Source organism: Meleagris gallopavo, chromosome 19 (genome assembly GCF_000146605.3).
Source record: "Meleagris gallopavo isolate NT-WF06-2002-E0010 breed Aviagen turkey brand Nicholas breeding stock chromosome 19, Turkey_5.1, whole genome shotgun sequence".
NCBI lineage: Eukaryota > Metazoa > Chordata > Aves > Galliformes > Phasianidae > Meleagris > Meleagris gallopavo.
Window position 1 is genome coordinate 5,312,013 of NC_015029.2, and position 15,323 is coordinate 5,327,335.

Sequence of the window (15,323 nt, forward strand, 5' to 3'; positions counted from 1 at the left end):
AAAAAAAAAAATTCAAAGTAAAAAGTATAAAAGTAGCTGTTATTTCAGCAAGGTGTGGTCTTTTATGTAGTATTTACAGTCATTCACTCTCTGATAATACTGCTTATCCTCTTGCAATTTTCAGTCTACCTCACAGCAGAGGAGTAAGAGAGCAGGAATGTGTGTTCACAGGTTTGTAGTGCTCCCACTGTTTCTTTAGACTATCACACTCCATTCAGGATTCTTCTAAAAGATCAACTAAATCCATGTAAATGATGTGAAAGTGGCAGTTCATACAATCACTGGCTGTGCAGGTGAGTTTCAGTTAAATTTTCCATTGTAAGGTTTATTTAGGTGTATGAAGCTTTAAAACAATATCCTTTTAGAAAAAAACTGCAACAGTTTTGGCTTGTGTCCTTTCTCAAAGCAGATGAGAACAATATTTTTTCTCTAAACTGATGTAGTGCAAAATTCTTCACGTCTGTTTACCAAGGCACTTCGATCATATCTGTGATCATAAAAGTAGCAATTAGGATCAAATGTTTTCCTCTAACAGTACAGGCCATCAGATTTACAATGCATCTTTTTACTGTGAAGTCCCAACCGTCTTATCTTGAAGTGTGTGCAGTTTAAATATTAAATTCCTGTTGCTGAAGTAGCAGTAGAAGCAGTAGAATTCTTCATTACCATTCAGTTTTACTAAATAAAAATTAAGGGAGCTTCGATTCTGGCAGATTGATTGGAAGTAGTGCTTAGAAAATGTTCCTGTGCAAAAATTGTACGTTGCTGTTTTTTGTATAATCTTTTACTATCTGAATTGAACATGAAAACACTACTACAAGATCATTCTTTCACATACAGAGATGGCACAGATCTGAATAACACTGCATAAGAAGAAAATTCAAGAGTATCAGAAAAAAAGTATTGTTACTGCAGGAACAATGGCTGCTATAGCAGACAAAACAGCTCAAGGTACCTGTGCATTCTTAGCTTTCTTCCTGCTTTTCAAGTGTTTCTGTGTTTTTTTTAAAAGCAGAATAATGTGAAAGAAGGGATATTCTGCAGTTGTTTTTCCTTTGGCACTAACAGATTTGAATTCTGTGAGCCAAAACCAGAAGTGCATTCTGGAATTCCAGGTCAGAAATAATATTCCTCTTTAGCCACAACTTAGGCCAAACACATTCTGCATAAATATGTGGTTTCTGAATGGTTATACAACCATGTTAGATTTAACATGTGTGCCCTGAAGGAGAATAAGCATGTGGCCCTTTGACTAGTAAACAGAAGGTCAGCATCTGTTTCTTTTCCTCAGTTGCAAAGTAAAGGTACAGTGGAGCAACTGTTCTGCTAAACGCACAGCAATTCCTTCTCATCTCAATAAAGGGTAAAGTACCTAAAGCTGAAGTTCATAAAACCTGTGCAAGACAAGTTTTGTAGAAGCTTTGAAGGGGGAGCTTTACACAGTCTGAAGATGAAGGGCTGGGCCCACAAACAGCTAGCTTAAACAAAAAGCCCAGAACAAAGCAAACAAAGCTGCCTTAGCTTGTAGTGTCATTGGGTCAGTGCAATGGAAAGATCTCAGCATCTTAAAGATAGAACATAAAGGGAACGTTTCCAGGGCTGCAAAGTATGTAATGCTAAGGTGCCTGGGACAGGTAGTACAGTGCACTCTTAACAAGACTGGATCTGCTCTGACTTCTTTCTCCCCTTTGTTCAATGATGATGTTTTGCTGGAGTAAAAGAGCTCTTCAGGTGAGTTGCAAAGATGCTGTTCTCTTCATAAGCCTAGACCAGAAAAAGCCTTAGTCTTGCAGCAGTCCCATCATATAATAAACATTCCCTGCTTTTCCTGGAGAACTACTTTCTTCACCAAATGGATGTAGATACTGGTGAGGACTGTGCTTTCTCTATATTCTGTTACAGTAAGTTCCATAAAAAGATTTTAATCCTCTTTGAGGACAGGAAGGTGCACTTAGCAGTGATGGGAGAGGACCACTCAGTTCTGCTTTGGCTTTAGACAGCATTTCCTCTTGCCCCACAGTCTAATATCTGTAGATATTAGATTCTGTCTTGCTGAAAACAAATGATGCCCTCCTAGATTCCAGTCAGGACAGGCTGTCCCCTCAGTCATTTTCTGAGGAACTGGGAACTTCAGTGCATGAAAGACAGCCTCTCTCGTGGGGCATTTTTACATCATATTTGCCTCTTACAGTTTGGATTTGGGAGTAGATTGGAGCAAGCTCCTCATGTCTAGTAGTGCTTTTTCAAGATAATGTGCCATGCGAGCTGCATTTGTGTCAGCACAGCTGTTGAATGCTGAAATGGCAAAGTTGATATGTTCATCCATAGGGTTGTAGCAGATTCCATAGCCATCTGGAACCACGGGACCAAAACACATCACACAGTCTGTCTTTGCTGGGACCTGTGGAGACAGTGTAATTAAACTTCTAACTAGCCAGGCAAAAATGCAGCTATCAAACGCAAACAATGTCAGCAGTAGAAGGAACTCCTGAAAAAACTCTGAAGAGAACCTTTTGCTCAGCTCCCTCCTACCAGCACACACATCTTGGATTCTGTAGTAGCAATGTGATTTCTTGTGCCTCTGCAAAGGAGAAAATTCTCTGACATAAGCTTCTAATAAATCACAAGCAGAACTTGTTCAGTAAGACCCAGAGCACAGCAGATGGCATCTAACTCCAATTGGTACCATGTGCAGGTAGGCACCAAATGCTTTTGGTTATCTCAGCCTTGGTTATGCTTGTGTTTTACAGAGTAGAGAAGGCCTGGCAGCTGCAGATTAAATCTGCAGCTTTATTGAGACTGGTAGCAGTTTTAAAATATTGTGAAGAGATGAAAGAGAAATGTGGGGAAGAAACACAATTGTAATAAATATAGATCACTTCCATCTTTGCTCAAATGAGTCCTACCTGGCTGGTTGAGAGATTGAAGTGCATTGCAACAGCATATGCTGTGTCCATGAACAGTTCAGGCATGCTCACTAAATCCTCAATAGCTTGAAGCTTCAGGCCCAAGAGGTGGCGGTCTATTGCATTCCCCCTTATTGCCTGTAAGGATGGAAGAGTAGGTGAAAAATCTGTCTTGCAGCAAAATGAGTAACACTATCACCACTGGGTTAAAAAAACACCAACAAAAAATGTGCACACACACAAAAAAAACCTTTCTAAGTATCTATGCATCTACAAAGTTAGGATACTGGATATTGCCCTTAGTGAGTCAGTCTCGCTTGTAAAGACTGAAAATAAACATACTGGTGGAACCAACCTTACAGCTCCTGCCTATGTGCTTTCTCTGGTTTAAGGTGTTTTCCTGCAGCTGTGGCATTAATCAGAAACAATATCAGTGAAAACAAGCTGTTTTGCTATTTGATTTTTCCTATCACAAGGGGCTCGTAAACAACTAGTTAAAGAGGAGAAAGCATTCAGGCTGTAGCTTGGAGAGTCAGCTCTGTGCAGCAGCGTTAATGGCCACATCACTGTGCCACAGAGATGAAGCTCTTTAGGTCTTTGGTTTTTTTTTTTTTAATTTATTTTTTTACCAGAACCCTCATTTATTGTGTAAAATCTCAATGATGGTTGCACAGAGGTCACTTACCATATCTGTGTATTCCCTGTGGGCCTGGGTAGCTCTCCTCAGCAAATCTGTTTTCACCTGGTCCTGAAAGGAACACACACATCTTAAGTTTTTTTTACAGAACAGCTAACTTTCTTTCAACTGTTCCTGTAGGATACGAGTACTTCTGCCTTGTGTGTCTACACTAGTGTTAATTTTAAAATGATGTTGTTTGGCTGTGTTATGTTATTCCGAGTGGAGTTCTCCGTCCATTAGTAGTAAAACTTAAAGTGCCTAAACAAACTATTAGGAGGGAGATGATTCGTTTTGGGAGGATTAGAAACATCCACGTGTTGTTTCCCTAGCTTTCAATACACCCGAAAGGAAAGCTAAATTAAATCCAAGGTGAGTAACTGTATACTCCGAGATAAATTTTAGCTCAACTTGATATCAGGTGCAGCTCTGCAAAGCTGAAAAAAGCTGAAATAGCCAAATAAGCATCTTTCCCTTATTTTCTAGTATGGAGTCCTCTCATGCTACTTGTCTGAAATCCTCACCGATTTGTCAGGGCTGTCCATGGATTGTACAAACTTTAGAGACTCAATAGAAGCAGAGCGGATGGTGTCTGTGCGGCCCAAACGGAACATCCTTAGTGAGGCACTCTCATACGTGGGACAGGCATGGCCGTACATCCTGGGAGATGGGGAAGAGTCAAGCTCATGTATTTGAGTCTGAAGGTGGGGAGGATGCAAAGCTACCTGTTGGTGGTCTTACCTGTAATACGCTAGCTGCAAGGCCAGCTGGATGAAAGCATCAGGACTTATCTTCTCTGACTTGGGGAAGGTTTTCCCAAATTGATGAAAGACCATCACTTTGATATCCAGGTCTTCAACCATGCTGCAAGGAAAGAGGGAGGAAGTGTTCCTTCACTGCTGCTTGTTTTTGAAATATAAATGTATAAACTTGACTTCCCTGAGGCTAAGGAGGAACAGGCTACTTGGATCTACGTAGGGACTGACAGCTCCATCACGCTCAGGCTTGCTTAGACATCAACATGGAAGTGAGCTTTTCTGGTCACTGCTGAAAATCTATACTGAGTTAGATGGGCTTATATCTGTGTGTATACTCCGGTGTCCCTAGCTGAATCTGCTGAAGCTTTGGTCTTTCTTAGCAAAAGTGGAATGGATAAACAGTTACCCTTTTCCATACCTTTGAGTTTCCTCTTAGCAGGTGGCTTTAGTGTGCTTTTCAGCTAGGCTCAATGTTGACCCAGTAAGTCACTGGAAAAACTCCCTAGCAGCAGTGGGGAAAGGCTGATGTGTTTGAAATGGGAACATGAGTTAAACCTTCAGTCACTCACCAGAACCTCTCCAGTGCTTTGTACCTACATGTTAAGATTCTGTTTTGCCTTCTCTATGTCATTCTTGATTTCTGGAGTTATGTTAAACCGCAGCTTCTTGGGCATTGGCAAAGGAATCATTGGTGATCTTACCAGCTCGGGTTTCTTCCTGCTTAGAGAAACGATATGTTTAATCAGCCCTTTGACACAAGACTCAGCTAAACATACTGGAACAGGGGCAGAAGTGCACAGGAGATTTGCCACATGCTGAAAAACTCTTCACAGTGCCATTACAATGATTTTTGAAGAGTATGAGTGAAATCTCTTCAGTGCCTCCTGCCCAAAAGGAACACCCTACCAGGCAAAAGTCCCGTTAACTGTGAAGGGTAACGTTTCCTAAAAATGGAAGCAGTGTGAGCTTGCCTGCTCAATTCTCATTAAAAATGTTAGAAAAGCCATCACTAATTAGCATACAATATCCTTCCTCAAGAATAAATTCTTGGTGGAGCAGTGAAGAGGCATGGTCTTGGGGAAACAGGTGCCATAACAACGTTTTCTTATTTCAAAAGCTGAGGAAAAGTAGAGCAGGCAGAACTCACGTGTATTCCACAATGTGATCCAGAAGAGCAACGATGGGAGGACCTTCTGAGGGAGCGTGCTCATATACCAGACCACAGGAACCATCTTCAGCAATGATGAACTATGAGAGATCAGGAAGGAAAGTACAGAAGAAAAATGACTAATATATGAAGCTCGAGCTATCTAGAGAGAGATGTTAGTACCTCACTGCTCTGTAACAGACTGGACAGCAATCCTATTCCTGCATGCTTCAAAGGTAACACACAGAAGTCTTTCAGCAGGCCTAGAAAGATCTAATACTACTGTTAGGAGTTTTGAAAAATTAACTAGATAGAAGTGTGCCTGATAGCTATATTGGTGTGCTCTGGCAATACAGAGTAGTTCAATGGGTTTGATTTTTTCAGTTGCACACGTAATACAGGAATAATATTACCATATGCTGACTTAGCCTTACTTTTCCATTACCTGAAACATCTCAGCTTTATCCCATCAAGGAAGAGTTCCAAATAGGAACAAAATAACTGAAAACATGAAGACCTCAATAGAGATGACAGTCTTTTAAAGAACCACAGCTTTGATCTGCGAGCCAGGATAGGTGAACTAATAAAGGGGAAGCTCAAATAGCAGCTGCTGCTCATGAATGTTCTTCATTGAATGGAGAATTGATCAGAAGGATGCTGTGGGATGGCAGCTGATGCTGGGGGGGGACTGGGAAGAACAACAAAAACCTGGGCAGCTTCAAGCAGAAATTGGAAAAGTGACAAGCCTAGGGAAAATAAAAGAAACAGACCTCCCTATGTTTGGGCTGCCTCCAAGCAGACAAGGCATTGTTCACCGCAGGCAGAAAATTGATTTACAAGGAACACAAAGAACAGCTACACTGAGTAAGCGTGGGCAGAGGCAGTAAAAGAAATGCAAAGTCCCTGAAGCAACTTGAGTTGACAGCAAGGGAAACTGAAGGATCTCATACTGTCAGCTTCCATAGCTTATCTCCTCTGTTTCTCCACTCGGTGCTAAAGAAGCTTTCCTGCAAAAGGTGTCTTGGATTGCTTGGCCCCTTTTAGTCTCAGGGAGAAGCTCAGACTCATATTCAGAATCTTCTGAGATCAGCACTTACTTGAAGGGTTTTGTCAAACCATCGGTTCCCACTGTTCCAGCGACTGCCTCCACCGTGCAGCATCTGAGCGGCCACACGACTCTTGTAGATGTCCTCAGACACCCGTGGCATTGGTGCATCAAGGCAGACAGTGCAAATGCTCTTCTCAATTGTACGTACAGATTCCTTGTTGGTCTTATCTGGAAGAGAAAAGGAACAAAAAATAAGAAAAGGGAGTTGAAAAGCTTTCGAGTGGAGAGAGACTGGGATTTGAAAGAGAAGGTTTGAAGGATCAGTGTTGGATCCCTATGGTGCATCAATGTAATATTTATTATTTAGGGGTGTAAAGTGAAAGCAGCTGGGTTAAAGATGAATGTATACTGTTCCTTCCTTTTCTTAGGCTGGATGGGTCCTGGGCAGCCTGATGTAGTGGATGGCAACCAGCCCACAGCAGGGGTTGGAACTGGATTATCTGTAAGGTTCCTTCCAACTTAAGCCATTCCATGATTTTCAGTTCTTACAACCCAACAAACTCCAGGATTTCAGGTCTAATTCACCAAACTTCAGCTTTCACTCATGTACCTTCTACAACAGATAAAGCTACAGTTTGCAATGAAATCCGGTTGCTGCTTTGGGGTGGGAAGTTCACGTACATGCTTCCAAAAGCTTTCCAAAGGAAAGAATTGAGCAGAGCACAGTAGTGAGGTTGGTTTTCAAACATTTGTAAAGTTTGTTAACACTTGGATGTTAGGGACTGTACACACCTTTCAGAAGGTTGTTGTAAGCTTTTGCCCAGCTGTTTCGGTGGTTGGTGGTGAGGATTCCAATAGGTTCTTTGTTTGTTTGGAGGGAGGTGTTCCAGATCTTCTCCAGCTGAATAAAGAGCTGGTCGGTGGTAAGGGGGCTGCCGTCACTGTTGTACACATCCAGCTCAAAGAACTGAAGATGAGAACAGACAAGGACATAGGAAATGAAAGAAGATCTTAATTATCCGGCTGCCAAAAGAATGAGCAACCGCTCTGAAGAGGTAAGACCTGATCAAAGAACTCAGTTTGAAAGCAGACCTCTGAAGGGCATTCAGAATTGACAGACCAACCAAGTCCTACTTTCCTTGCAGGACATAAATACAGTCCAGGTTTTAAGAAGGTTGAAAGCCATGGTAATGAGGGCCAAAACACAAGAATTTTCTATTTCCTAGATTTGCCTACAGTGGTAGAATTTGTTACCAATTTCCACTTGTGATTTCCAACTTGAGCCCCAGTCTCCTAAGTCTGGGCTTTGAGAGACAGGAGTTGCAGGGACAAGAAAAAGAGGTTTCTGCCTCATCCCTTGCTTACACAGGTCTATCCCAGCTGTTGTTCAGCTAAAGCCAAAGGGAATAGAGGAAGCGGGAGTGAATCTCTGCTGAGGCAAACCTTGTGGGCACAGTTTCTGTTCCATTTTCTCTAGCAGCACAGCTTACTGAAAGGGACACGTGATCTAAATGAACCTCCTTGAAGGTCCAAGAGCTGCTGTTACCTGGAAGTTGTGAACCACTGTGATGTGTCTGGATTGCTTCTTGCCCTTGGCATAGTTGACAATGGAGTCCCGCTTGGGCCCAGGAATGCGGCAAGATGAAAGGATCTGGTAGTACTGGTTCATGCAGAGGGGCTTCCCACCCATGTACTCCACTGGGAGGGTCTCACTAAAGATATATCACGGTATGAAAGAGAAGATATAGCAGTGAGAGGGCCTGCATTCCTCACACAAGACAGACACAGGAGAGCCACTGTGCAGCCACTAACATCACACCTAAACGTGTGTGCTGATGGTACAAAAAAAGGGTTCATCTTTTCCCACTCCTGCTGTGTTAGCTATCTGCTAAGCTGAACTAAGAGACTGGTAATACTGGGAGATGTATTGTTTCCAGTAAAACAGCAGAAGGAAGTTTTCAGCTTTAATCTAGTGGGCTAGCTATGATTCATCAGCTAAGAGTGAGCCTCAATTGACCACTTTAGCAGTATATTTCCACTACCCTTTCCATGGTTGGCTTCGAGCCTTGTCTGAGTTTGGATGTAAAGGTATGATGTTGGTTACGTGTTGGCAGATGCTATTTTGGGAACATAAATAAGGTGTATTCAGTTGGTGCTTAGAAGAGAGGGAGTGGGGAGGAACAAGTTTCTCTAAGGCTAGCTGGAAGATGAGCAATACCAGAAACCCAAAAGGAGAGAGACAAATTCCTGCAGCCTGAGCTGTAACTTGTTCTGTGGGCAAACAGAAGTATGTAACTCCACAAGACTCTCTGGCTCAATCCCTCTAAACATGTATGCATGCCAACGAGAGCATTAAGGTAAACAAAGAACATGAAGAAAGTAAATTTGTTCTTTAGCAGTGGTAACCCTGACAGTTAGCAGCAATGCTGATTACAGTATCTCTTCAAATATGTGCTGTTATCTGTAAGCTTTTTATTTGGGAGGGAGATTTATTGACTAGGGTCAGCCTCTCTGTGACAGTAAGGAACACCTGAGAAGTCAGAAAAGTTGCTAACTCACTTGTCAATCATGGTCTTGAAATCCAGGATGCCCTCAATCAGCTTTGCAGCAAACCTGAAAAAATATCAAATGTAACAAATTGAGATTCCAACACAGGGCACCTGGGGCAGAGGAGCTAGCTAAGGAAGAGGAGTAGCAGAGCCTTCTCTCTGCTCTGTAGAAGTTCATCCTTTCTGTCAAGCCCCTGTTGTGTCCATCTCTGGTTAGCTGATACAGCCACTCTGAGGTTGTGATTTCAGATTGCTGGATAGTCCAGCCACTTAGCACTTAAAAAAAAATTATTATTATTACATAACAAGGGAATTCTGGACAACTCTCAAGATAGGGTGTAGTCTGAATATATAAATAACCCTCTAAAAGCAGCATTTTCTACTGCTGTGTTATGATTTTTGTCCCATCCAAGTCTTAGCATTAAAACAACGTGAAGGGGACTTCTGCCCTTTCCTGGCCAGAGGCCAGCTCTGAGTTTCAAGCTAAGCTGCAGCTGTGTATCTCTGTATTGAGGACTCATCAGTGCTGATCTAGTTCCTACCCGCTTCATGTTCTGCTGCTAATGCAGCCCTAAGAGCACTCCTTTGGCAATGAAGGATCTGAAACAAATGCAGGCATGCTGCATACTGACACTGAGGTGTTGTGTTCACTAGGATCAACAGAAACAGTTCCTAGCAGGCAGAGAGACTGACCAGCCACATCAAACTGCTTTGCTTCGGAGTGACAAATTGGCCTTTTCTGACCTGGGAGCTCTCAACCACGCGTGGGAGGAAAGAGGCAGGAGGTCACTGTGACAAGAGGTTGCAGTCAGCTGAACTTCAAAGGCTTTAAAGTAGCAGCATTTGGCATCTGCATGCAGTGTCATCCAGATTTGCTCAACCTCCCATCCCTAGTAAAGATCAAAGTGACTCCAAGAACCTAAAGGCTGTTAAACAAACACAGCACGTGTCTTCCAAGGTAGTTTTCAGTGAAAATTTCCCAGCCTTACTGAAAAATCTGAGGAAGTAAAACAGCCAAGAAACAGAAGTGAGAGAGTCATTTCTGAGAGGAAACAGCCTGGGAGCAGAGGTAGGGCTTCAGGGGAAAAGCTTTGTTAGCTGACTTGTTTCCAGTCTGTGTTGACAGACTGAGGACTAAAGAACACTTTCTAAACTTGCTTTCTGATTTCTGAAGCTTTAGTTTCAAGCCACGCTGCCAAACTTCTTTATGCAGTCACAAAATAGACACTTTTAACTGTACTTTACATGGGTAGCCCAGATTATCGTGTAGCTGCTCAGTTCCCTGGGTTGGAACAGTGGTAGTACTCCAAATCTTATCCGCTATCCACATAACTTAAAAGTGAATACAAGCAAAACTTTTCAGAGATGTCTGTGTAATTTTGTATTGTCCTTGTAAGGCTCACCCTCTGTACTCCTGGTCAGGTGTATCCACGGAGCAAATACACCTGACAGCAGCAGTACTCCCCTGGTTGGTACTTCTCATCTGCAGGGAGCAGCAGTAACTGGGGAAAAGGTAGCCCTGTGTAAAGGTCAATGCTGTAGTTTTGCAGATGGAGTTTGAAACACAAGTCTACAGTGGTGGTTAAAAATTAAAGGGAGTCCACAGGGAAGAGAAGATGTGAACCAGACACTGGTTCAGGAATGAGCAAGAGAATCTGCTGCATATGGGCAGCGGTGGGCTGGTCTTAGCTGTGGGATACTGATGCTCACTGGCAGAAAACAAAGGGCAGGGCAGAACTGCAAAAAGGAGCTGGTCATGGAGAGAGACTGGTGACTGCTGGTTTTCCAAACCATAAATGAAATGACAAAACAGGAGACAGTCCCTGCAGCAGGTTCCCTTATCCCTCGGAACTAGCAAACTTACACACCTAGGCTAGTCTTTATGCCTCCTTTAATTGCACACACAGTCTTACTGCCTTCTAGCTTTTAGTGTGTCAGATATATCCTCACAATGCCTCCAGTCAGGGAACTGGCTATCAAGCAAAGACAAACTTAAGGTTTGAGTCCCAGTTCAGTGCCTGAACCAGCAGACTCTTCACCTTATAGCCAGGATTTTCCTTACAGCCTACCACCCTTTCCTTATCTGTATAGCCCTCTTGCACAGCACGGACAGGCTATAGCATGCCAACTATTCCCAGTCAGCCTGAACACCCACCCCTCAGTCCAAAAGAGGTAGCTCATCCCATCTGAAGCCCAAGGGAAGGCAGAAAAGGAATTTACCTGAGCTGCCCTTGTCGATCCTGAAAATCCTGCTTAGGTAAAACCACACCAGGGCTGGAGTGAACCACAACTGGCAGGCGATACTCCAGGTAAGCTGTCTTCAACCACCAGTCCGAGAGCTGGCATGGAGAAAGGCAACATGCAGGCACAGCATCTGCTGCTTTTTGACCCAAGCCAAGCTGAACGCTCTCAACACCTTGACCGCAGTTCTGCCCCACACTTTGCAAACAGATTGTTTGGGTTTTATGTTTTGTTTATGGTAGAGGGGCATTGGAGTGAAGCACTAGGGGCTCTTGATGTAGGGCTCAAAAAGAAAGTTTCCTTCAACTCCTTAATGCCAGCTGTGTGATGCCAACAAGCTAAGGGCTTCAGCAGCCACAGCCAGGGGCAGTGACTCCCTGTTCTGCTGTAAATCTTTGCTCACCCAAGTCCTGGTGAGGGTCGTACACATCTTAGGGAGGTCAGCAGCAGGCTGGTCATGAAGACAGTGCCATAAAAACAAGATCCCAGCGGACACTGGAGAGGCATGCACCAGGCCTCTCCCCCCACACAAAGCCTGGGGCCAGAGTCCCAACCTACCCAGTTCTCTGTTTTCCTTGCTCTCCTCTCCAGGCCTTTCTGCAGTCTCTCCCCAACACCTCCTGGCTTGCGGAACTCAGCCACCAGCTCCTGCGTGTGGTTCAGCTCCTCCTCACTGATGATGGGCTGCAGGGTCAGCAGGTAGCGGTCGAGCGTCTGCTGAAGTGGTGGCACGGGGAGATGGGGCAACGCTTCTTGATGAAGTAGAAATCTGCCTGGGATCTTGCCTAAAGCTGTTGGCTTCAGCAGGCCATAGGGCCTGGCCTGTAAAGCACAAAGCAAATGTCGAGACAGAACTTCCCCCTGAGGTGCATGGGGTCACAAACAACTTGGATCTGGGAGTCCCCGTCCCAGATTCTGAAGATATCTCATCAGGGGAACGGAGCACACGAAGCTATGCAAGGTGCACATCTATGACTGCATGCTCTAGCAATCTCTAATCTCTATATGGTTGTAAGACGTTCAGAAAAGCTGCAAGAGAAATCTGATCAATCAGGATCTTGATTCTTATCTTAATATAGGAAACACTGCAAGGATAATAACACATCCCTGTTGTCTGCGTGCCTTCTAGCTGAGCATCTCCACGTTTCTCAAGTCAAACTTCCATCCCGTGGGAAGTAAGTCATGAAAGAAACTTAATCTTAGGTAGTCAGAAGCCATTTAATTGCTTCTCAGGATATACAATAGAATAAGGCCAAAATATTAAACAGAGCTCTGTAACAAAACGAATTACACTTCAGGCTTTTGGAAGGTGGGAGGGGGGGCAGATTTAGTTAAGGTGAGCTAAGTCTGAGGCAGAATTAAAACCTCTCTGCTTTGGCCAGGGATGGTCTATCACAAGTGATGGTCAGGGAAAGACCTGTGTTGGCCTTTGGGCAGTGCTACTTTGTGCTGGCGAACCTCCCAGTTGGTGGAAGCCCCAGCAATATTAGGAGAGCCTCTATTCAGTTGTACCAGCATGGAGCTGTTCAAATTATAGGAACCTCTGGAGAGGAATCACTGGGAGCTGTTCAGGAAATTGTGGGTGATGGCAACTGGCTTTGGGGATCAGACAAGTGAGTGAAAGCCTTAGACAGCATCACACCAGGTGCTTTTCTACAGGAGTCTGGGATGCAAAGTGCCTTTTGCTTTCCAAGGCAATAAGAAAATAAGTGCCCCCATACCTCCCAGCTCCCAGGAGTTAAGCACAGAGAAAATCTGCAAAGTGACAAAGCTTTCTGCAAGGTGCTGAGCCCTCAGAGAAAACGCTCTATGCTCTTTGCAGGACATGATAAGAACCGTGTGATCAAGGTTTGGGGAAGAAGGGTTAAAAACAAGAGAAGGGGGAATTACTAAAGCATTAAAAGAGAAGGGCTGGGAAGAAATGAAGGGAGTTAATCATGGCAGCATGAGGATACGGATGAGGATACTGTACCTTCTCTGCTTGCTTCTGCTTGCTATCCATGGCTGGGAGGGCAGAAATCGTAAAGCTCTCCCTCGGCCTGTCTTGGTTTCCTCTTCCCCCTGACAACGGGCTGCCCGTGCAGGGCGTCACCTGATTAGCAAACTGCCACATGACTGCTCCGATCAGAGGGCTCAAGGCCAGGCACAGGTCAGGGAGAGCTGGGGGTAATCATACCATCAAATGCCATGAAGGCACCTTTCCAGGAAGCCCTCCCTCGGTCACTGATTGTCGGCCCTGCACTGCCTGGCCCGTGCCTGCTGACTGCTCTTCGATCAATAGCTCTGGGCCTCCAGCCATGGCAGAAGTGAAGGCATTTGGGGGCTAAAGGTGATATCTTCCTGCCCTTCTTCCTTGCATGATCATTATTGCAAGACTTTGGGAAGTAAAGGGTTGTCAACCCTTATAAATAAAAAGGCATCTCCAAAGCAGAGCAACAACAGAACGGTGCAGTCCCAAGGACTATTACGCTCCTCTGAGCAACTGAGGGGCAGACAGAAGCAGGCTTTAAACACAGCTAAGATCACACCTGATGGTTCCAAGCAAACAGGGAAAATCCCACACTAAATTAGTTGAAAACACTGTTAAAACAGAGTAGATTTATGTTTTCTCTTTTATGTCTGTCCTCTGCTTGTTTGGATCGAGGTCAAACTCAAATGTTTAATGGAAGGAGGAGCGGTGATCACAGCTGAACAGAGGAGGCAACTGGCAGCAGAGATAGTGAGTAGCCTGCCTTTTCCCCACAAGCACCAGGGAAACAAACACCAGCAGAGCACAGTGTGTGGATGGATCCAGCTTGCAGGCTGGCAATGCTCCCAGGCCATGTTCCAGTACAGCAAGTGACCTTTTCCAGGGTGTGTAAAGCTGATGGGAAGTCCACCTGCAGGCTTGGGGGCGGAAGGAATTTCAAAGCGGTGTCTGATTCCCAGCACAGCCACAACATGTAGTGTCAGATGACAGGCGTATGTTTGTCTTTTTAAATTAGAAACTGGAGCCCCCTCCAGCCCTGAGGCAACCAGTGCTGAGAAAGCACCTCATGGAGTAAATCCACAGAGCTGACGCTGTCCTGCACTGCCTCCTGCCCTGACATCCACAGTGGTATCAGTGAGCTCTGACAAAACCAAGGGCTGGGTGCTGCACTTTGGCCACAACAGCCCTGCGCAGTGCTACAGACTTGCGGCAGAGTGGCTGCAATGGTGTGCAGAGGAAAAGAATCTGGAGCTGAACGTGAGCCAGCAGTGTGCTCAGGTAGCCAAGAAGGCTAATGGCATCCTGGTTTGTATCAGCAATAGCACAGCCAGCAGGAGCAGGGAGGTGACTGTGGCCCCATACTGGCACTGGTGGGGCTGCACCTCAGTGCTGTGTTCAGTTCTGGGCCCCTAGAAAGACATTGAGGCTCCAGAGCGTGGCCAGAGATGGGCATGGAGCTGTGCGGGTCTGAGCACAGCGCTGTGGGAGCAGCTGAGGGCACTGGGATGGTTCAGAGTGGAGAAGAGGTTGTGGGGAGACATCATTGCTCCCTGCAGTCCCTGAAGAGAGATTGTGGTGAGGTGGGGTCGGCCTCTGCTCGCAGGGAATGGCAATAGGATGAGAGGCTGTGGCCCCACGCAGTGCTGGGAAGCTCAGGTTGGGTATTGGGGAACATTTCTTCTCAGGAGCAGTGCTGCACTGACACAGCTGCCCAGGGAGTGCTGGGGTCACCATGCATAGAGGTGTTCCAGACCCGCGGAGATGTGGCACTGAGGGACCTGTCGGTGGGCTGGGGTTGGGCCTGGGGTTCTGAGAGCCGTTCTCCAACCTCCACGGACACATCCTGCCAGCAGCGATGCCAGGGCCCAGGCGGGTCCCAGGGCCTGAGGGCTGCCATCCCCTCCCCGCACCCCTCAGTGACACGGAGACACCACCCGCCGTCCCCCGCTCCCCTCAGGCTCGGGGCGAGGCCCGGCCGCCATCTCATGCACCCCGCGCTCTATCCCGCCCCGCTCGGCTCGCACTCACC

General features: G+C 45.4%; 1 protein-coding gene across 1 annotated transcript; it reads right to left on the reverse strand.

Annotated features, from left to right (window-relative positions):
* Window positions 1-211: 211 nt before the first annotated feature.
* Window positions 212-13,422, reverse strand: CRAT (carnitine O-acetyltransferase). The gene is made up of 14 exons (XM_010720871.3): window positions 13,298-13,422; window positions 11,884-12,147; window positions 11,305-11,423; window positions 9,095-9,148; window positions 8,082-8,247; window positions 7,328-7,502; window positions 6,585-6,763; window positions 5,488-5,588; window positions 4,938-5,057; window positions 4,324-4,446; window positions 4,107-4,242; window positions 3,592-3,654; window positions 2,907-3,044; window positions 212-2,401 (listed from the first exon to the last, which is right to left on the reverse strand). The coding sequence occupies exons 1-14, from the start codon at window positions 13,325-13,327 to the stop codon at window positions 2,186-2,188; spliced, it is 1,884 nt and encodes a 627-aa protein (XP_010719173.2). The 5' UTR covers window positions 13,328-13,422; the 3' UTR covers window positions 212-2,185.
* Between the last annotated feature and the right edge of the window lie 1,901 nt (window positions 13,423-15,323).